Source organism: Gadus morhua, chromosome 22 (assembly GCF_902167405.1).
Source record: "Gadus morhua chromosome 22, gadMor3.0, whole genome shotgun sequence".
Taxonomy (NCBI): domain Eukaryota; kingdom Metazoa; phylum Chordata; class Actinopteri; order Gadiformes; family Gadidae; genus Gadus; species Gadus morhua.
In genome coordinates, this window is record NC_044069.1 from 3,445,319 (window position 1) to 3,469,169 (window position 23,851).

The following is a 23,851-nucleotide window of genomic DNA, read 5'->3' on the forward strand; positions in this document are numbered from 1 at the left end:
CCCTACACTGCCCAACACCACAATACACCACCCTACACCACAATACACCGCCCTACACCACAATACACCACCCTACACCACAATAAACCACCCTACACCGCCCAACACCACAATACACCACCCTACACCACCCTACACCGCCCTGCACCACCCTGCACCACCCTACACCACCCAACACCACAATACACCACAATACACCACCCTACACCACCCTACACCGCCCTACACCACAATACACCGCCCTACACCACAATACACCGCCCTACACCGCCCTACACCACCCTACACCGCCCTACACCGCCCTACACCACCCTACACCGCCCTACACCGCCCAAAACCACAATACACTACCCTACACCACCCTATACCACCCTACACCGCCCTACACCGCCCAACACCACCCTACACCACCCACACCACCCTACAGCCCCTACACCCCACTACACCGCCCTACACCACCCTACAGCCCCTACACCCCCCTACACCCCCCTACACCAAAATACACTACCCTACACCACCCTACACCACCCTACACCGCCCTACACGACTCAACACCACAATACACCACCCTACACCACCCTAAACCCCCTACACCACACTACACCGCCCAACACCACCCTACACCACCCTAAAGCCCCTACACCCCCCCTACACGACCCTACACCACCCTACACCGCCCTACACCGCCCTACACACCCTACCCCACCCAACACCACCCTACAGCCCACATCACCGCCCTATACCACCCTTCACCACCCTACACGACCCAACAGCACCCTACAGCACCCTACACCACCTTACACCACCCTACACCACCCTACACCACCCCACACCTCCCTCAGCCCTTCATCTGATCAATAGAGTGGATATATATAAACATATCTATACTCATGGACACATGCCACGGTCGTTAGACCGGGCATTCGGGCCTATAGCCCCGGATCTTTATACTTATGGACAATAATAATAATGCTGAAAATATCCCCGTAGACGGCGTAGAGTATACTTCTTAGTGGTGGCATTACCAGCAGCCACAGATGCAACATTGTAGCCAGTGGAAACCGCAACATTCTGACGTGTCCATATATGCGCAGATTTAGAATAATCTGTTTAAAAAATGTTGCAACTTCAACGTCGGTATTCTTTCTTCTCTATGCAGAGCGCATCTCATCGATATTGCCGTTTCGTTCTGCTAGCCTTTTAGTGAGATCAGAGAGTGTTGAGAAGGACAGTAATAAAATATCTAAAACTTCAATAGCCCGGGCTTCTATTTGTTTCAATCACTGAACTTTCGAACACACACACACACACAGACACCACACACGTGTGTGTGTGTGTATATATATATATATATATATATATATATATATATATATATATATATATATATATATATATATATATGTGTGTGTGTGTGTGTGTGTGTGTGTGTGTGTGTGTGTGTGTGTGTGTGTGTGTGTGTGTGTTTAGGAGTATGGTGAATCTTTATCATGGGGTTAAATGATGGACATCTCCATGTGAGAGGTGAGACAGTAGATATAATCGTACCTCCTTTCTGGTTAAAGTTCTTCTTCAGATTCACAATGTTGGCTTTGAAGGTCTGCTGGGAACCCAGAATGATTCCAGTGTACCTCTCCAGGTAGTTGGAGTGATCTCTGGTGTGCCGCTCCATCCAGTCCTGTTTGAGCACTATTCTCTGGGTGTTGCTGTCATAGTAGTTAAACTGAACTCCATCCATCATCCCAACAGCAACAAACTCTGGGAAGGTTGTGAGTCCAGACGACCCCGTGAGGAAATACTGCATAGAGTGAAGCACTGTAGACAGACAGACAGACAGGTTAATACGGCACATCACTGTAGACAGACAGACAGACAGGTTAATACGGTACATCACTGTAGACAGACAGACAGACAGGTTAATACGGTACATCACTGTAGACAGACAGACAGACAGGTTAATACGGTACATCACTGTAGACAGACAGACAGACAGGTTAATACGGTACATCACTGTAGACAGACAGACAGACAGGTTAATACGGTACATCACTGTAGACAGACAGACAGGTTAATACGGTACATCACTGTAGACAGACAGACAGACAGGTTAATACGGTACATCACTGTAGACAGACAGACAGGTTATTACGGTACATCACTGTAGACAGAGAGACAGACAGACAGGTTAATACGGTACATCACTGTACACAGACAGACAGGTTACTACTGTGTATCACTGGAGACAGACAGACAGACATGCGATTAATGTCCATCCCTCTATTCTAGACCAGGGGTCGGCAACTAAGTTTGGCCTCGGGACAATATTTTTTCCAGCCAGTAGGTGGCGGGCCAGAACATTATCAAAGGCTAGTTCAAGGAATTGATTGATGAAAGTGCATCTGGAACTGCAAAGCAGGTCCGTCAGCTGGCTTAGTCATATGTTTAACAAGCACTAGATGACTCTTAAAAGACGTACATATGAACAAGTGTATGCCCTAATCACATAAATGTCATGCCTGATCACGTTGGGTAGAGGTGTTGCTTCATTGCAGTGATATCATCATGATCAGTTCTAACTGGAGAGAAAGTGATATCCGCGAGCTGCTGATCATGTGAGAGACGGTGATGCAGTCGTATTAAACAAGGCGTTGAAAGATGGTGCGATCTACGAGAGAGACGCAGAGGAACTGTCCTTATGGCCCCTCCCCCTGTCATAGGGCCCCGCCCCCTATCACATGGCTCCGCCACCTGACTGGCCGTAATGTAGGAACCTTCAGTTTGATCTTATTGACGTCCAAACATCTCACTGTAGCCCACAGCACTGGCTGTCCAGACCTTCAACTGAACACAACCTGCTGCCTCTTCTTAATCATTACGGCTGACATGAATAATAATCTATTATTTAAATAATAATAATAATAATAATAATAATAATTATTGAATTTCATAACAATATATTGATAGCAATGATAATAATTATATTATTGTGTGTCTGCGTGTGTATATGTGTGTGTGCGTGTGCATGATGATTCTCCAAGAACGTTGACAAGTTAAAAATAAAATAACTTTGAGTGTTAATATAATATTTTGGATTAAAAGTAGACTTAAAGTACACATCGGATTCCTTCCTAACTGAAGTTTAATGTTTGGTTCTGATAATAGACAGAACCAAATAGGTTTCGTTTTCACAGTTGAACCCAGAATACATGTTCTTATATTAGTTTAAATACTCACAGTAAAAGCTGAATCATGTTGTGGATTATCCTCTTTACAGAGGATAATCAAATGATTTTCAACAAAATTAGGGAATGTAACAATGTCTCTTAGTCTTCAGGGACCATGAACCAACCTTTTGGAAAGACAGTATTGAAAAGTAAAAAACTGTCTTCAGTCTTACCTGAGGACACACCGTGACCAAAGACCAACAGCAGCAGCCCCGTTAGCGCCTTCATATCGATGTATTCAGAAGAACAGCTCGATGAGATTATCCACAGAGACGTGACTCCGACTCGAGCATCAGACGCACTGACCAGGAAACCTGCGAACAAGAGACGGATCACGAGGGAGAGGCCGGTCTGGACCAATAGGAATTCAATACGGCTGAGACGTCATTGGTTTCCAGGAGAACTTCAAAGTGAAACAAACTAAACACATATGTTTGTTAATGTGTGTTTGTGTGTTTTTATTGGCGCGTGTGTGTGTGTGTGTGTGTGTGTGTGTGTGTGTGTGTGTGTGTGACTGTCAATCGTTTTCAGGAGAACTTCAAAGTGAAACTAATTTAACACACACCCACACACAGACACACCAAACACACGCACACACACACACGTACACACACGCACAAACACACTGTAACTGCGATCAAGCTTCGTGTGACCCTCAAATAATTGTTCTGACAACATCATAGTCAGCTGTATAATGTTCAGCTATACATAATGTTCACTTATAAATAATGTTCAGAAAAATAGAATGTTCAGATATACATTATATCCAGCAGAGTGTTTAGCTATATCTAACCTTCATCTATATAATGTTTGGATAGATATAGTTCAGTGTTTGCACGTAAGTGTTGTTAAGGTGTGTGTTTGTGACGTGTATGCGAAAAAATAAGTAAAAAATAAATCAGCTTGTACCCTACGATTTGTTCAGGTGCCACTGATAAACCCGTTGTGTTTTTTTAAAATAGTTTCAAAAAGTAACTGGAAGGGATCTACCCCACACAACACATATATCGTCATAATGGGTTCCGTAATGACACTGAGACGGTCCATACAGGCATGTACGGCGTCGTACAGATTCAAACCAACGGGCAGACAGTAGTTTGGCTCCATGCGGTATAACTCAGCTCCAAAACCCCCACTCCATTGGGTGACACAGGCGCCTTCACGCCAGCGGACAACGTCTAGCTCAGGGCATACATTTTCACGGAATTGCATCCAATCATCGGAAAGCATACGCAGTACACAATAGCTGATCTTTGTGACAGGGTTCAGATGACCCGTGTTGTAGCAATGTTCACAACAATGATAAAAACAACCTGCAAATTCGTAGACTGTGTGTGTACTCTGGGCATATCCTTCTAGGAAGAATGGTCCATAATGAACCTCACCATGATTGAGAGCAGGGTGAATCCCCACAATCCAAACCCAAACTCCAGGCAGGTTGTCAGCCCAACATCTAACCCAGAGTGCCCTCCATTTAAATAAATAAATGTCAGTTAAGTTACTCTCTTTTGGTGAATAAGGGACCAAAAGGGTGATTTAGCTCACGGCTCACTGATGAAAGCCCTTGCATATGCAATGATATGAATTCTAAGAACTGGGTTGAGGTGGTTCCCCAAATGCGTAAGAGTCTGCAAAAATTGCAAAGCAAACAATTTCTGTTCCCTCTTTCTTCATTTGTCACGTGAAGTCGTTCCCCATTTGGTAATTCTTTCCCATTATTGACAGATTTGTTCTCAATCATCATCAACCTGTTGATTCTGTGTCCCCATACAGGAAATAGGTGGAATCAAGATGCTTATTATATTTAATTAATGTATTTGTTTATTTCCTTGTTCTCAAATTCCGAGTTGGTTGGTTGACACTTCATGAAGACCAAAGCCTTACAGAGAGTGCAACGCACACCTACTCACTGTCAGTCAGTCAGTCAGTCAGTCAGTCAGTCAGGCAGACAGACACAGACAGACAGACAGTCAGTACGACAGGCACACGCACACTTGTGTATCAGGACGCTAGTGGAGGAAGATCATAAGAAATATATACTCTACGGCAGAGGTGGACTGGGAGAAAAATTCAGCCCTGGCATTTTCTCTCCAGACCAGCCCACTACATTATTAGCACTAGGGGTGGGACGAAACGAACGGGAAGAACCCTGTATATCCGAATAATAGTGCAGTTTTTTGTTTTTCAAGTTTGTGTTTCTTGTGCTGCTGACAAGAAAGTTGTGAAACCCGAACAGGAAGTTAACAGACATCCTGTGGTTGCTGCATCTCCACCCGCCATATCTACTACAAAACCCTTGTTAAATATCACACATGATCCAACGCAAAATCCTCTCTTGCAGTTATTAGTCTGTGACTGTGAAAATCGTTTGGTGTAAGCCCAGCATTAGTTAAAACCGGACTCGGACAATAATAACAAAATCTCCTGACAAATAATCTAAATAGAAACATATTACAGACAGTAACAGCATTAGAGCTGAAACCAATTTGTTTTAACGGTGACTCAGTCATTATGAAACCATAAATAGAGAATTTAATTTTTTTTCTCATATTCTCATACACGTGTATGTGCACATGTATGTATACATGTGCACACACATGTATATGAGAATGCATATCTATTCAGACCTGTAATTCGGCCTACCTGCATAACTGTTAATTTAACTTAAAAGATATGCAAATGTTTGAAATTAAAATCAATGTGAAAATCTTCAACCAGGAAATAATCATAATCAAACCTCTCTCTCTCTCTCTCTCTCTCATCATAGAATAACTTCTAGCAGGTGAGGAAAACCTGTTTGACAGGAGATTATGGTAGCAGAGAATATAAAGAGACATTTATGAATAACCAATTGTCATTTTATCACACATATAGTATGTTTCTTCACATAAACCTTTAAACATACATATTGCATTCCTCTCGAAATAGTCATCACCTCAGTAAACAATAAACAAATTGAAAGATTACAATAAATTCAATGACAAATATTGCAAATTAAACTAATCATTTCCAATAGGTTTAAGTTGTATGTTGTGCTAAAATTGAAAGTGTCACATCTGTATTTACAATACAGCTTGATTCTGCATCTCTATTTACAGCTCATTAGTCCATGTCAATCTTTACTGTTGCTATGGCAACAAGAGACTGCTAACGTTAGCAGCTGTTAGCTAGCTTAGCCAAATCATCTGAACAATAATAACCCATAATATCACAATTCGGCCAATTTAAACAAAATCAACCACAACTACCAACAATCACAGCCCTTCAACTCTGGGCTAATATATTGTCGCAAGTATGCAGTTAATTAGGTCACATCACATTCAATGTAAAAACGTTTTCTACTCTGTTTTGGACATGTCTCAAAATGTAGCCTAGCTAGCCCCAGGCTAACGTTACTTAGCATATATGCCTCCACTCGCTCGTCTCCTGGCGCAGCAGCACCTGCTGGGGTGTGGACCCCGGCACCAAATAGGTCTGTCAATTTTGAACATTTAACTTCCATCTCCAGAGGCTTAAGTCGCCGTTTTTCAGCACCACCCGGGCGTTTTCAGCTCCGTACCGGCTCCCGCGACTCCGGCCCATGCCATGAGGTCCCGCCCACCCTGGTTTGTGTTGTGATTGACAGCACTGTCAGGGCTCTCTGAGCCAGTCAGCCCATGATTGATTGACAATGACAAACATAGACCAATAATATGCGTCGATGCTGGCAACACACTGCTAGCTCTCTGTAGCCCATTGGCCAGCCCAATTGGAGGGAATTTAGAGAGAGAGGAAAAAAGAAAACATAGCGGACCGGACCGGCCCACATTGGGTCAACGGCCCACCGGGACGATGCCCGGTATGCCAGATGGCCAGTCCACCCCTGCTCTACGGTAGAGTATATATTTCGTGTGAGTGACTCATTCCAGGACGGAGCATCGAATGCTACCGCCTACTGGCGCTGACGAGACGCGGGGCCGCCATCTTGGAGTGGTCATCCGCTCCACTCAGTGTAATCCGTTTGGCTGGAGCAATGAACTGTCAGCGCATTTAATTAATCATACCTCACTGAATACCACTGATTTTCATGCGGTTTTTTGTAATACGTGTAGCTATGATAAAGGCCACATGGTTTGGCGTGTTTTATTATTCAATACCAATTATACCAATACTACGGTAGTGTTAAATCTTACTTGTGAAAAGTAATCCCCCGATTCCTATTGTGGATGGTCCGCCGATTTGAGCAGGAATACGCTGAACAACAGCCCGGCATCCTGTTTCTGCTGCTGTTGCGAGTCACCCCTGACTGCAGCTCGCAGATCGAGGAGGAGCTAAATGTGGGCGGGCTTAAACGTTGAACCCCGCCCACATTTAAGGAAAATTCCGCGCAGCATCATTGACTCAGTATCATGGTTTTACCCTCTCGGGCGCCATCTGGTGGCGGAGATCCGGCAGCACATTCTCAAACATCAATACAGCACAGCACAGCACAATGACTTACCGGTAATATGGAAAAAGGTTCATGCATTTGATAGACTGAGACATTCCTACTTTTAACTTGTCATTTCAAATGTCTATTTTAGTATAGACACATATTATTTCGTACACTCAAGTATATTAGCTAATTCAAATAAACCAAAGACAGAAGACTTTTGCATCATTGATTTTTATTTTCACCCAAGGCAAGAAATTTTGATCTGTAAAGAAGAAAAAAAAAAAGCTTTCATAGATGTTTGACAAAGGCAAGTATCAAGGTATTTTTCTGGCCCATAGCAAGCAATGTACACGAACAGAGAGCGGCAACTTACCTCTAGGCAGAAAAGCGCGCAGTATCATGGACTCGTATTTCCGTCTGAGTCCATGATGCTGCGCGGAATTTTCCTTAAATGTGGGCGGGGTTAAACGTTTAAGCCCGCCCACATTTAGCTCCTCCTCGATCTGCGGGCTGCAGTCAGGGGCTGTTTCCCAATGTCAAGGAAGTATGCTCAACGGCCGCCCTTTTAAGGACGCTACGTCATCGAACGCCGACAAGCACTGTTCCAATGTTGAGGACACTCGAAATACGCCCCCTTTTCGGGTCCTTCGTTTTTGAGAATTCCGAGATTTTTCAAGGATGCATCGCTGCATCCTAGACGAGCCAAAACTACCCACAATCCTCTGCGTTCACTGGGCGGGTTCTTGAAAATGGCAGAGAAGTACACGTTCAAACGAAGTGAAGTTATATTAGTTTTCAGAAATATTTTGTGCCGTATTTCTTTTTATAGATTCATCATGTTAATGCAAATAATAAAGCCTAAAGGCCTGTGCCACTTTTCAAACGTTTTTGCAACTTAGTGATACGTTGCTATATTTTGCATGGACGTAGCTGGTGTTAAACACCACTGTCACCAATGTCAATTTACTCGCTCACAAGATTACATTATTTATGTATACCTATTTATGTTTTACGTTTTTTTTAGGGTCAGCCCAGCAAACGGAGGCTTTTGTGCGCCTTAGGGTGGCGCACAAACATTTGTTTGCCGGTGGAAGGGATAGTGCCACTATCCAATGTTGTAAAATTAATGCACAACCGATCATTTGCAATGTTTGTAATTTTTAATGAACGTGTATAATTGTATTTTATATGATATACTTATGTGTTCAAAGCACTGGTAGATTGTAGGCATATATGAATGAATGAATCAGATCATGTATCCAAATAAATACACGTTTATCATCTCTTTCTTTGTTTTTTCCCCCCCTGCATAAATGTAATCAACCGTACTGTAAATGTGATGCATGAATTAAGTTCTCAGACAATTTCACTTAGTTTTATAAAAATTTAATGGATTTTCCTTTTAATAAAGACAATTCGATCAACCACAACAAAGCTTTTGTGACTTCCCCAAAGAGGCTCCATTCGAAGGAGACATGACCGCATTCATAACAGACAAAAGTCAAATAAATATCGATCAGCTTGATTGCTGCCATGTTTTATTCATAAGCGCACATGTGTTTACAAGCGGACACGCAGTATTAAAAAGCGGAAGCGGAAGCGCTTCCACACTACCAAGTCGTTCCCAAAGTCAGACGTTACAAACGCTAGGAAGCACTCGAGCTAGCACTCTAGTCTCATCTCCATAGGACGCGACTAGCAAGGACGCGTCCTAGCAAGGCTGCAGCCTTCACTTTGGGAAACAGCCAGGGGCACTTGGCTGTTGCTGCTCCTGGTTGACCACTCCAAGATGGCGGCAATATTTCTCGCGTCCCAGCAGCCAATGCTCCGTCTATGCTATAAGATGTCTATAACTAAAACTCTCCACATGCCTGATCTAAAATGGTTTTCACCTCTTTCGATGCTTCTTTCCTGCCCTTGGAAAAAAGCGGTGAAGTGGAGCAGAGAGATCGCCATGTCTACCGGAGTTCCAAGTGCGGGTGGTGACGTATATCCTTCGCGTCGAGAGCAGCAACGCGCTGTAGTTCACAAAGCGGCCTCACACAAAACCTAACAATATCAAACTTCTTCGCGAGAATGTTTTGTTCTCTTGAAAAATTATCATTTAAATCCACATACAACATATACGTGTAATCCAGGTAATATAAAGAAAATAATGACTTTATCTCCATTGAAACCCATTCTAATTTTCCTGGCCCAGAGGTCCCATGGGGGTCTCCCGGAAGGGGGGGATTTACGAGCTCTATAGACGGTGGGCCTCTTTATAGCTAATTTATAGATTTTGGTTATTCAATAATGTAATAAATCTTTTCTTTTTTTTTTTAAAGTAATTTTTTTTGTGCCTGCAATAGGCCAACAAATACACTGAGAAACACTACTTAAAACGAATGATGAATGCTCTGTGGAATAGGCCAACATATACAGTGAAACACTACTTAAACAGAATGTGTCTACACAATGTGACATGTTTGTCACATTTAGGTGTATCGACCGTTCTGGTGGAGTGCTCCAGTACACTCCTGAGAGGGCATGTAAAATTATTACCCGTGCTTTTATCCTCCACGACATCTGCATTATGTACCGCTTGCCAATCCCTGACCTCCCAGAAGATGATGACCCCGAGGGAGGTGTCCCAGTCCCTGGCCCATGTAACACTGGCATGAGAGTGAGACAAGACCTCATAAGGAGGAGATTCATGTGAAGAAAAACCACAATAAACCACACATGAAAACCTCTGAGTGATTGCTGTTTTATTCTAGGTTCAGCATTATTATTTCTTTTAATCAGACTTGGCTTGGGCAAGGCGAAGCTTCTCCCTCTCGACGAGCAGCTTTTCCCTCTCCACCTGCAGGAGTTGCTCCTGAGTACGCCTCAGCATTCTAACTTCCTCCAAAAGCTGACGCTGAAGGGAGACCACGTCCACTGTGCTGCGTCTGGGTGGGGCAGCTGTATGAAAGGTTTCTGAGATTAGCTGTGATAATGTCCATAACCAATAAATAGATAAATCTACACTAAACACTGACAACAGCACGACTCGTACGGCTATGAAGAGGTAATGCAGCTACAATAAAAACGGGGAAACTTTCATTTCCTGGGTGAAACCAGTGCAAGGTGAATCTGGTAACGTTTTGTGTGAAGTTTGAAGGGTCATTTTTCCGTTTCAAACGGAGGAGATGAATACGACGTGAAACGGCACAGACAATGCGAGACTCATAAAAAAAAAGTAGGTTTTCTCATGTGAGAGAACTTGGGAAGTATATCTTATAAATAGGATATATTTGTTAGTTGTTCTTTTGCAGGCTGTTACTTGCTACTGAATCAACCAGATGGCAAAGCATAGTAATGTTATAAGCAAAGGGGCAGAATAGATTTTGTTTTATTTTTATAAATGTTCTTTTAGACTACCTCGATGCATTGGTATCCCACATTGTCCCACATTGTCCTACACAAACGTAGTCTTTGACCCACATCTGGTGAATTGGGATCTGGTCACCCTCCCTGAATGGGCCCAATCTTATTTTGAATTTTGACCGTGGCACAAATGCAGACAGAAATCGGCTTTAGGAACCGTTGAGTTCGTTGAAACCGAGTTCCGGCTAATTTGGATGGAAACACAGCTTTTCATTATTAACACAGCGTCAGTGTAGCTATTCCTCTAGAATCTGTTCTGGAGCTCAGGGTTACTCAGGGACTGATCTGAGCCTAGCCCTATTCATAGAACTCATTTACCCACAATCCACCATGTTCTCCTGAATTGAGCTACTCCTGAGAGCTGTGTGTTTACCCAGTAGCTTCAGCAGTGTCCAGGTACACCTGGCAGTGGTTGTGATGAGGTCAGGTGGAGGTGGTGAGACATGTGTTCCCCCCCTCCATCCCCTCCAACACCAGTCTTACCCCAGTTGGTCCTGATGAGGGCGGGGTCCAGGGGGGTGGAGATGTCCTCGATGCCTTTCAGCTGGACCACACACTCGTACCTCCCCCAGTCCTCCTGTGGGACGGCCGTGAGGTTGAGGTCCACGCTGACCTGGAAGGTCCCGTCGTGGTTGGGGAGGACCTCCCCGGGGTCCACCTGCTCATGGAGCTCCTGGCCGTCTCTCCTCCAGAACACCACCACCCTGTCAGGGTAGAAGCCTGTAGCATGGCACACCACTGGGGAGGAGGGGCTCCTCTGGAGCAGAGACACCCGCGGACGATCTGGAGATTGGGAGGGGGGGGGAAGAGAGAGAGAGAGAGAGAGAGAGATTATTTTATAATGTAAACACGTGTTCTTGTTATGTAATATATATATATAATATATATTCTATATTTGATATTCTTCCATAAAGCTCTGAGCTGCGTCCCCTGCGGGGGGGGGGGGAGAGAGAGATAGGCGGCAGAGGGAGAAAGTGAGAGGGGGGGGGGAGAGAACAGTGACTAAGAGACATGAGTCTGTCAACGCCCAGCAGGTCATGTGACTCTACCTGTTCTCTGCAGAGTGCTCTTCCCATAGGACAGGTACTTCTTCAGCCAATCAACACACTCCTGGGTGTAGTAGTTCTTCAAGCATAGTAGTTCAGCTTTATTCTGATCCCATCTCTGTTTGATGCTGACAGCCTGAGGTACTGCAGCGACCCAGGTCAGGATCTTCAGGTCCAACGATATGAAGTCCTCTCCATCATAGCCATGCTGTTCATAACCATCAGTAGTACCATCCTCATCATCCCACCCACAACCATACACCTTCTGATATATGTGGATACCTGAGAGAGAGAGAGAGAGAGAGAGAGAGAGAGAGAGAGAGAGAGAGAGAGAGAGAGAGAGAGAGAGAGAGAGAGAGAGAGAGAGAGAGAGAGAGAGAGAGAGAGAGAGAGAGAGGTTTGATTATGATTATTTCCTGGTTGAAGATTTTCACATTGATTTTAGAGAGAGAGAGATATATATATATATGATAGGCCTCTGATCTCTGTAAGCCCCAAACTAAACATCACATTGTTTCGGGCCTTCGCCGATCGGGGGGGGGGCTATCATGGGCCTATCATTAGTGCAGCTCATGATAGACCCCCGATCGGCGAAGGCCCTGGGGCATCAGCCTAGGCAAGACCGGGCATGTGTGTGTGTGTGTGTGTGTGTGTGTGTGTGTGTGTGTGTGTGTGTGTGTGTGTGTGTGTGTGTGTGTGTGTGTGTGTGTGTGTGTGTTTAGGAGTATGGTGAATCTTTATCCTGGGGTTGAATGATGGATATCTCCATGTGAGAGGTCAGACAGTAGATATAAACTTAGCTCCTGTCTGGTTAAAGCGCTGCTTGGCAATCCCAATGTTGGCTTTGAAGCTCTGCTGGTCACCCAGATAGCTTCCAGTGTTCCTCTCCATGTAGTCGGGGTCCTCTCTGGTGACCTGCTCCATCCAGTCCTGTTTGAGGACTACTCTCTGGGTGTTGCTGTCATAGTAGTTAATCTGAACTCCATCCACCATCCCAACAACAACAAACTCTGGGAAGGTTGTGAGTCCAGACGACGCCGTGTAGAAATACTGCTTAGAGTGAAGCACTGTAGACAGACAGACAGACAGGTTAATACGGTATATCACTGTAGACAGACAGACAGGTTAATACGGTACATCACTGTAGACAGACAGACAGACAGACAGACAGGTTAACACGGTACATCACTGTAGACAGACAGACAGGTTAATACGGTACATCACTGTAGACAGACAGACAGACAGGTTAATACGGTACATCACTGTAGACAGACAGACAGACAGGTTAATACGGTACATCACTGCAGACAGACAGACAGACAGGTTAATACGGTACATCACTGCAGACAGACAGACAGACAGGTTAATACGGTACATCACTGTAGACAGACAGACAGACAGACAGACAGGTTAATACGGTACATCACTGTAGACAGACAGACAGGTTAATACGGTACATCACTGTCGACAGACAGACAGACAGGTTAACACGGTACATCACTGTAGACAGACAGACAGACAGACAGGTAGCTGTACATCACTATAGACAGACAGACAGGTTAATACGGTACAACACTGCAGACAGACAGACAGACAGGTTAATACGGTACATCACTGTAGACAGACAGACAGACAGACAGGTAGCTGTACATCACTGTAGACAGACAGACAGACAGGTTAATACGGTACATCACTGTAGACAGACAGACAGACTGACAGGTAGCTGTACATCACTATAGACAGACAGACAGGTTACGACAGACAGGTTAATACTGTTCATCCCTCTAGACAGAAAGGCCCATGGCCCCTCCCCCTGCTCTATGGCTCCCCCTGTCCTATGGCCCCGCCCCCTGTCACATGGCTCCGCCCCCTGGCCGTCCAGGTAATGTAGGAACCTTCAGTTTGATCTTATTGGCATCCAAAAATCTCACTGTAGCCCACAGCGCTCGCTGCCAGACCACTAACTACAAAACAACCTGCTGCCTCTTAATCATTACTGCTGACATGAATAATAAACTATTATTTGGATAACTATTTCAATGTTTACGTAAACATTATTAGTAAACATACTAAGTATATTGGTGAATTTCCTTCTTTGATTACTACCTTCACATTGCCATCATTGGAATGATAATAATTAATAATTGAATCATATAATTTAATATTTCATAAATATATATTCATACCAATGATAATAATTGTAGTGTGTCTGCAATATGTGAGCGTGTGTGTGATGATCCCCCAAGAACGTTGAAAAAGTATTAATAAGATAACTCTGAGTGTTAATATAATACTTAGGGTTAAAAGTAGACTTAAAGTACACATCGGATTCCTTCCTAACTGAAGTTTAATATTTGTTTCTGATAATAGACCATCGAACCAGTGCGCTGGTTTCGTTGTCACAGTTGAAACCTAAATAAGTGTTCTTATATTAGTTGAAATATTCACAGTAAAACATGAATCATGTTGTGCATTAATTGAACTAATTTGAGAGGATAATAAAATGCTTTTCAACAAAATTAGGGAATCTAAGCGTCGTCTCTTGAGGGACCATAATCAAACCTTTTGGAAAGATCGTTTTGAACAGTAAAACCTGTCTTCAGTCTTACCTGAGGACACACCGTGACCAAAGACCAACAGCAGCAGCCCCGTTAGCGCCTTCATATCGATGTATTCAGAAGAACAGCTCGATGAGATTATCCACAGAGACGTGACTCCGACTCGAGCATCAGACGACTGACCAGAAAACAAGAAACGGATCACAAGGGAGAGGCTGGTCTAGACCAATAGGAATTCAATTCGGCTCTGAAGTGAAACTCAAACACACACACGTGTGTGTGTGTGTGTGTGTGTGTGTGTGTGTGTGTGTGTGTGCGTGCGTGCGTGCGTGCGTGGCATCGGTTGTAAAAGAGTTGATACCATGGACGGGAAAATGTAATGTCAACAGGAGAAATGCACGGGCAGTCGGTCAATCAGGGAAAACCCAACTCCGGTTCCCTTCAGCTCTGCAAGAGCAAGACGGTGAGAAAACGATGAACTACACCCCACCACAGGAGGCCCTGCTGGAGCTCCACAAGACACACCCGTCTCCTTAGTGAGAGTACACGCAAGAGGAAGAAATGGAAAAAGCTAAGCTAATAAGTCAACTCTGGACCTTTTTTCTTTTTTTCATAAAGTGTGGAAGTAATGAATTAAAGCGCTCTCATTTTATTTTAAAGTAGACTAATTGCTATGTTGGTTTTTTAGGTCCAGAGTAATTTACCATTTGTCATTGCTGTGTTTGCAGGGTGGGGGGGGGGGGGGGGGTAAGGGAATGGAAGTGTGTGCTAGGTGTATGGATGTGAACATGTGGAGGAGGGGGTGACGTGGCGGATGCGTGAGGATGCTGAGGTAACGTGAGAAAAAAAGAGGCTATGGGCATTGGTAAACCTTATTTCAATTTAAAAGCTTTGAGAAGCTGGTCATGAAACACATTAAAGCCTCCATACCGCCATCATTAGATCCTAATCAGTTTGCTTACCGGAAGAACAAGTCAACAGAGGATGCCAATGTCTTTGTGTTACACACTCTACTAGAACATCCTGAGCACAGGAACACGTATGGGAGACTCCTTTTTGTTGACTTTAGTTCAGCCTTCAACACTATCCTGCCAAACAGACACACACAGCAAACTACACAAACTTGGCCTGAACACCACATTATGCAACTGGATTTTGGACTTTCTAACACACCGCACACAACATGTCAGGATTGGCAAGCACGTCTCCCTCACCCTGCCCATGAACACCGGGGTCCCTCAGGGTTGCGTGCTCAGCCCACTTCTCTACACTCTTTTCACTCATGACTGCTGCTCCTCTTCTCCATCTACCCTCATAGTGAAATATGCTGACGACACAACGGTACGTGGCCTCATCACAGGAAGTGATGAGACCTCATACAGGAGGGAGGCCGAGAGACTGGGAGAGTGGTGCGGTGATCACAACCTGGTTCTCAACACCACCAAGACCAAGGAAGTGATCATCGATTTCCGCAGGGCCAGAAAACAACAGCCACTCTCCACTCCTAATCGGAGGGGAGGAGGTAGAGGGAGTCCAACTTCAAGTTTCTGGGCGTGACTGTGGCCGACGATCTGTCCTTGAGGACCAACATCCCCTCTACCGTGGGTAAGGCACAACAACACCTCTTCTACCTACCCGTTCATGTTAAGAGGAGCGTGGATCCATCACTCTCGGGAAACTAGGCCCTGGTCCGTTTTGTATAACAGAGAGATATGGGTTTGATTAAATATCTATACACCTGGAAAGCAGAAAACTGTACAGACCGGACCAAGGTCAGTTACCTCCATGCAACCCAATATTTGGTTAAAAAGGAAGAAGAAAATTATGGCAAAATATGAGGTAAGTAAAACTATGTAATCAAATCACCTAAAGATGTAAGGTGTGAGAAATCTTTAGTCGACATGTTGGCAGAGATTCTCTGTCAACTTTCGTGTTTGACGCTCGCTAGGCTTTGAGTGTGAAAATATCAGAATTGGCTCCTTAGCACGAATCTCAGCACCATCCATTAGGACCAATTATATCAAACAGAACCAAACCTAAAATCTAATCTTTGGATGAATCTTGTCCATGGAACATGCTGGCGTAAAAGGACCTGAATGGGCCTAATCTTGGCAGGAATTTTGACCGTGGCGGAAACGCAGACCGAAATCGGCTTAAGGAACCATTTGGTTCCTTGAAACCAAGTTCCCGGTATTTGGGTGGAAACACAGCTTTTCGTTATTAACACACAACGTCAGTGTAACTATTCCTCTAGAATCTGTTCTGGAGCTCAGGGTCACTCAGGGACTGATCTGAGCCTAGCCCACGGACGCAGAGACATCAGGGTCACTCAGGGACTTCTGGACCTGTGTGTGTGCTGGTCGCAGGCCCGCCACTCCCTATACGCAGAGTACGCAGAGTGCGTAGGGCACCACGTACCTGAGGGGGGCACCAAAAATTAAGGTCTGTAAAAAAATAATAATAATAATACATTAATGAATTAAAAAAATATGTAAATTAGTTATGAAGAGGCCCACCGTTGTTTGTTCTTCATTGATTAACCTATCACTCAATTTCGGCAAATTAGATGTTTTTACCTAATATAGTTAAAAACATATTTTTACCTAAATCAGGTAAAAAATGTCGGTGCCTCCCGCTCGCGTAGGGCGCTGAAATGGCCAGCAGCGGCCCTGGGTGGTCGTGTTGGGGAATGAAGAACCCCCGGACTGGACCCGCCCTTACCTGGGGAGGACAGAACTGAGACGCAGCTACGTGAGCGGCTGAACACGCGTTGGAGCGTAACGGCTTCGTGAGGCCGGGGATGCTCCCCAGCCTCCCGTTGGTGGTGCGGGTCAACGTGGGCGTGTGTGTGGAGGACGGCTGGTCCAGGCAGCCTCACCTGGCCGCGTCTGACTGGAGTCTGGGGCTGGTGAGGCGGCACACCTGTGGTGCGTTGAGAAATCAGAGTGCAACTGGTTAAAGCAGCCGTCAACACACACGCAGAGAGTTCTCCTCGGTGGAAACATGGAATGAATGAATGAATGAATGCATTTTATCGGTCATAGCCAAAGGGTAAGGGCAGAAGCTTCAGCTTATATCGAGTAACAAACAAAATGTCATACGTACAGTGTGTTTGCATATACATGCATACACTTACCTACATAAAGACACATACACGCCTACATATACCCATTAGGGTCAATACTTCTATCCCGTAAATTTCCACCATAAGATTGATAATAACAACTAAAAGTGTCCTATTCACGGACCAGAAACAAACCTTTTGAAACGTTTGAAAAAAACTATTGAATAATAGTCAACTATTGATTAGTAGTCAACTATGGAATAATAGTTTTGAACAGGAATAACTGTCATCAGTCATATCTGAGGACACAGCGTGACCAAAGACCAACAGCAGCAGCCCCGTTAGCGCCTTCATATCGATGTATTCAGAAGAACAGCTCGATGAGATTATCCACAGAGACGTGACTCTGACTCCAGCATCAGACGCACTGATGCTCACACACTGTTACAGCGACCAAGTTTCATGTAACCCTTAATGAATTGTTCTTACAATATTATGTTCAGCTGGCTTTAATATATATTCAGCATTACATCATTTTCAACAATGTTCAGCTATACATAATGTTCATTTATACATAACGTTCAGAAAGATATAACGTTCAGTTATATATAATGTTCACCATATTCTTTAGCTATATCTAATCTTCATCCATATATATGTTTAGTTAGCTAAATGTGTGTTGATATGTGTGTTTATGAATGTGTGGTTTAATGTGTGTGTGTGTGTGTGTGTGTGTGTGTGTGTGTGTGTGTGTGTGTGTGTGTGTGTGTGTGTGTGTGTGTGTGTGTGTGTGTGTGTGTGTGTGTGTGTGTGTGTGTGTGTTTTGTCTTTCAGCATAAGACATCTGATATCAGGACGCTAGTGGAGGAAGATCATCAAAGATATGAACTCTGGTCACACGAAGCCCAATAACTTCACTAAATGAAAGGACCTAACCTATAAAAAGCGTATATTGAGAATATTTTCTGATTTTTTGGGGGATTATATTGACCAAATAACCCCAAACAAGAGTACAGCGACTTTTACATTTAGATTAATATTTAATCCAATTCCAATTTTTTTGTAAAGATACAAAAAAAGCATGAAACTATTCATGCTAGAGCAGCCTAGCTCGATTGTGCTAGCCGTTGTTGCAAGGTCGTGTTGCCATGGTTTCCAAGCATCAGTGAAAGATTAGGCAGGTTTAAGCCAGCTGAGTTAATCAAATCTATCAGAAATACAGCGATCTAATTGATTTACAATTTTTACGGATAAATGGTTGTTATCAAGATAAAGTTAAGTATGAATGTTATTGTTATTAAGCAAATACAGCATCTTTAGTTAGCTGAAGTCCCAAGCCTGTTTGTAAGGATTATAAATGAACTGCGATCCACTGCATCCTGGTTTAGGAAGCTGAACGTGAGAAGCCTCTTCATGATTTAACTACAAACCTAAACAGCAAGAAAGTACAAGTCAGCATTAAACACATTATCAATGTGATTTTGTACTGTTAATATATTACTGTGATGATGCACTGTTAACATATGACTGTTAATGTTAATCTATTAGTGTGATGAGGTACTGTTAGAATATTACTGTGATGAAGTACTGTTCAAATATGATTGTTAATCTATTAAGGTATGGCCACACAGAACGCATTACGCGCGTAACGCGCCTAGCCTGCCGCTTGATCATTGTGCGTCACAAAAATGGTTCAACGCACCTAACGCGCCTACGGAGCTAGATGAGCCCGCCCAAAACTTATTGGCCCCCGCTACTTTTCTTTTGCTCCACAAACATGGCCGAGATCACCACCATCGCTGCGCTGTATTTGCTGTGGGAGTTCGAGGAGAGTAGGAAACCCAAACGCCGTCGTGTTTGGGAGCATGACATCCTCCGTAGGCGCTCACAGCTGGGTGGGTTTCACCACCTCCTCCAGGAACCCCGCTAGCCTGGCTCCGCCCGCCTAAGTACTTCCGCTCAATTTGAATTTCCCTTCAGTACTAGGTCTGGACCTGCTGTATGTAATTTGGTTTTCTGGCGCCGCCACAGCGGCCACCAATCAGCGAACAGAGGGCGTGTCTGAGAACAATGACGATAAAGTCGTACGCCAGTTTGAGTTGTTGTTGTAGGTCGGTAGTTGATTTACAATGTGCAATTTTTCCCTGATAAATTTAATTTGACGAACAAAACCTGCAGCTGTCGTTGACGGACATTTTCGTGCAGACGCGCAAGGTGTTTGGTTTGTGTACAACCTGCGCGTGATTCCCGGCACATGACATACGTCACGACCAAACGTTAGCGATTGGTTATGGCAGATCCAGAGTGGCACTGGGCAGATCCAATCATTTTAAACTTCAACAGACACCCGCCTTCAAGTGAGTTAACGTTTGTCAATTGATTAGGTCCAGACTCTCTGTACAAATGAAATGAAATGAAGTGAAGTACGAGAGTCTGGTAGAACCAGGCTAGAACTCCGCCTGGATGACGGCCGGTTCCAGACGTATTTTCGGTTGACTTGGGCCATGTCTGATGACCTGCTAGCCCGGGATGGTGCCAGGATCTCCCGTCAGGACACCAACTACAGGCGCTCCTTATCAGCTGCTGAGCGTCCGTCCTCGTCTCTCTGCCAGTGACGTCGGGTCAAGCTCAACGCTGATTGGCTATCGCGGATAAGCGTCACTCGGAGGAGCGTAAAAAGAAAAAATTATTGAACTCTGCGAGTAGGTGCGTTGGGCGCGTTATTTAGGTGTGTAAAACGCCTAAATCTAACGCGCTTAACGCATTATTATAGCGCGTGTCACGCATCTACACGCCTAAACCAATGGTTCCCGGTGCAAAAATGCTGATTTTCTGCGCCTCTAACGTGCGTAACACGTTCAGTGTGGCCGTACCTTTACTGTGGTGAAGTACTGTTAATAGTTGTATTACTATTGCTGTGATAAAGTAGGCTGCTAATAAATATAACTGTAAACATATGAGTCTGAATAAGTATTGTAAAGTGGTAAAGTACTGACTGTGGTCAGAGGTTGGGCCTCAGGAGCCGGATTCTGCCCCTCAGTGTTCTCAGAGCTGCTGTCAGAACCTGGGAAGTATCAGAATGGGAGGAGGTGAAGTCATGAGCTAGATGTATCTAGATCTATAGAGCTGTATAGTCCAGTGAGCTAGATGTATCTAGATCTATAGAGCTGTATAGTCCAGTGAGCTAGATGTATCTAGATCTATAGAGCTATATAGTCCAGTGAGCTAGATGTATCTAGATCTATAGAGCTGTATAGTCCAGTGAGCTAGATGTATCTAGATCTATAGAGCTGTATAGTCCAGTGAGCTAGATGTATCTCTATAGAGCTGTATAGTCCAGTGAGCTAGATGTATCTAAATCTATAGAGCTGTATAGTCCAGTGAGCTAGATGTATCTAGATATACAGAGCTGTATAACCCAGTGAGCTAGAAAAGTCACCAAGGTCTCTGTGTTGTAAGTGGTGTTAATCATAAGAACAGAACTGCAGTAAACACTCATTTTAATCACCAACTGGTTTGTGATACTTGTCTGAATCTAAGGATCAAGAGAAATGTTTAGTGTTGTAAAGTGGTGGATATCCTCATGTTATTATACTTTCATATTCTTAATGCCACAACATCTCAGTGGACATTGGAGGAGGTTCATCATTCAGAGGTGGAGAGGTTTCTACCACCAGACCACTAGTGGGTGAAGACAACCAATCAGATCGTAGGAAGGGGACAGGAAGTAGGAGCAGGTGGAGATCAGATGTTTGTCCTCCTGGAGAGTTTGATCCTCTCACCGTTCCTCTTCTGGTACACAAAGACTCCAACAGCAGCAGCAGCAGCAGTGAGGAGGAGAACAACGAACCCAATGATGATTGGAATGGTGATGCCACTCTTGTACACTGAAGGTACATCAAACAAATACAATCAGTCTTGTAATAATAGATGATGGACAGAGACCCTCTCCCTTCCATCCCGCCATCATTGAACCACATGTCAACGTCACGTGATGCTACACACACGACTAACACAACGTCAGTGTAACTATTCCTCTAGTATGGCGACACATTAGTGCCATAATTCACTAACGTGATAAAAGATGCATTCGGGCGTATTATATTATTCCACACGCTGTGGCAACCCGCCACGTTGAGCGCACCAACTCCTCCCAAACAGGACAGCATTTCGTTGGTGAAAGCCAAAAAAGGCAGGTTTATTACCGAACATAAAGTCTCTCCAAACACAAATAACTTAAACCTCGGGAGGAATCAGCGGTCCCCCTTCTTCGTGGGTGGAAACCCGTCACCCACGAGGACCGGTCTCTCCGTGCAGGAGCTCCAAGGCTGGGAGAGCCCCGAATGAGTGGAGAAGCAGGCTATTTAAGCCCTGCTTCTCCACTTGTTCCTCAGGTGCTCTCAATGTCCTTAATTGGCCTGGGCCGGGTTGCCACAACGCGTAGATATTAACTGCGAGCGCGCAAATGATCTCTGCGCGCGCAAAACAGCCTCTCGCGCGCGCAAATTACCTCTCGCGAAAGATGTTTTTACGCTCTCGCTCAAATTTAATTTTGGCACTATGGGGGAGGGAACCAAGGCAGGGCGGGCTTTCCTATGATTGGCCGTTTCTGAAGCGCGATATTTGATTGACAGCCCTCCTCAGCCCTCCTCTCATTCAATTCTGAATTGTACAGTAAATGGCTGAAACGATAGTTACGTATTGTATCTCTAGATTCTATGAGTGTAGGCGCAGCCTTTTAAGTGTCGGCCACATTGTCCTTTAAATAGCTGAAGAAAAGCTGTTTATTGGGAGCAGAACGTCCGCCGGCGCCCGACTATATCTGCGAAATGCGGACGTTGTTGAGGCACGCCGCACGCGGACGTAATTGAGGCCCAAGCTGTTGGTGGTCGGGGATTACAAAATGTTCAGTGCTACGGCTCACGCCTAGGGATAACCCAATAGCGATAGCCTTAAAAGGCTGCGCCTACACTCATAGAATCTAGAGATACAATACGTAACTATCGTTTCAGCCATTTACTGTACAATTCAGAATTGAATGAGAGGAGGGCTGAGGAGGGCTGTCAATCAAATATCGCGCATCAGAAACAGCCAATCATAGGAAAGCCCGTCCTGCCTTGGTTCCATCCCCCATAGTGCCAAAATTAAATTCGAGCGAGAGCGTAAAAACATCTATTGCGAGAGGTTTTGCGTGCGCTGAGGTAATTTGCGCGCTCGCAGTTAATATCTACGCGTGTGGAATTATATAATACGCCCGAATGCATCTTTTATCACATTAGTGAATTATGGCACTAATGTGTCGCCATCCTCTAGAATCTGTTCTGGAGCTCAGGGTCACTCAGGAACTGATCTGAGCCTAGCCCAATTCATAGAACTCATTTACCCACAATCCACCCTGTTCTGCTGCAGTGAGCTACTCCTGAGAGCTGTGTGTTTACCCAGTAGCTTCAGCAGTGTCCAGGTACACCTGGCAGTGGTTGTGATGAGGTCAGGTGGAGGTGGTGAGACATGTGTTCCCCCCCTCCATCCCCTCCAACACCAGTCTTACCCCAGTTGGTCCTGATGAGGGCGGGGTCCAGGGGGGTGGAGATGTCCTCGATGCCTTTCAGCTGGACCACACACTCGTACCTTCCCCAGTCCTCCTGTGGGACGGCCGTGAGGTTGAGGTCCACGCTGACCTGGAAGGTCCCGTCGTGGTTGGGGAGGACCTCCCCGGGGTCCACCTGCTCATGGAGCTCCTGGCCGTCTCTCCTCCAGAACACCACCACCCTGTCAGGGTAGAAGCCTGTAGCATGGCACACCACTGGGGAGGAGGGGCTCCTCTGGAGCAGAGACACCCGCAGACGCTCTCGAGAGAGAGAGAGAGAGAGAGAGAGAGAGAGAGCAAGAGAGGGGGGAGAAAGAGCCAGAGAGAGAGATTATTTCATAATGTAAACACGTGTTCTTGTCATGTAATATATTCTATATTTCATATTCTTCCATAAGGGGCTGAGTTGCGTCCCCCTTCAGGGTTGAGTCTCGTCTGCTTAATTCAGGACATTAGGACTTAGTTCATATATGGTGGTCAGAGAGAGGGGGGGAGAGAGAGAGAGAGGGGGGGGAGAGAGAGAGAGAGAGAGAGAGAGAGAGAGAGA

At 44.8% G+C, this 23,851-nt stretch overlaps 3 protein-coding genes across 4 annotated transcripts in view; all 3 read right to left on the reverse strand.

Moving 5' to 3' along the window:
* The window catches only part of LOC115535457 (major histocompatibility complex class I-related gene protein-like), a 26,895-nt gene extending 19,482 nt beyond the window's left edge, over positions 1-7,413 (reverse strand). The window contains exons 1-3 of the mRNA XM_030346701.1: positions 7,397-7,413; positions 3,398-3,538; positions 1,549-1,815 (exon numbers count right to left, since the gene is read on the reverse strand). Coding sequence (XP_030202561.1) covers positions 1,549-1,815; positions 3,398-3,452 — 322 coding nt within the window. The 5' untranslated portion in view covers positions 3,453-3,538; positions 7,397-7,413. The remainder of the gene's footprint in view (positions 1-1,548; positions 1,816-3,397; positions 3,539-7,396) is intronic.
* Positions 1-14,861, reverse strand: part of LOC115535460 (major histocompatibility complex class I-related gene protein) — a 23,885-nt gene extending 9,024 nt beyond the window's left edge. The window contains exons 1-5 of one of the 2 annotated variants that reach the window (XM_030346709.1): positions 14,705-14,861; positions 12,898-13,162; positions 12,099-12,379; positions 11,533-11,832; positions 10,416-10,584 (exon numbers count right to left, since the gene is read on the reverse strand). In XM_030346709.1, coding sequence (XP_030202569.1) covers positions 10,418-10,584; positions 11,533-11,832; positions 12,099-12,379; positions 12,898-13,162; positions 14,705-14,759 — 1,068 coding nt within the window. In that variant the 5' untranslated portion in view covers positions 14,760-14,861 and the 3' untranslated portion in view covers positions 10,416-10,417. Of the gene's footprint in view, positions 1-10,415; positions 10,585-11,532; positions 11,833-12,098; positions 12,380-12,897; positions 13,163-14,704 lie in introns of those variants that run through there. The other variant, XM_030346708.1, reaches the window with a different exon arrangement.
* Positions 14,862-17,437: 2,576 nt separating this feature from the next.
* LOC115535489 (BOLA class I histocompatibility antigen, alpha chain BL3-6-like) lies at positions 17,438-23,533 on the reverse strand (the record flags this gene model as incomplete). Its single annotated transcript, XM_030346749.1, has 4 exons — positions 17,438-17,575; positions 20,714-20,781; positions 21,500-21,604; positions 23,266-23,533. Coding segments are annotated over 4 exons (489 nt in total), but the record flags the coding sequence as incomplete, so codon positions are not given.
* Positions 23,534-23,851: the final 318 nt, after the last annotated feature.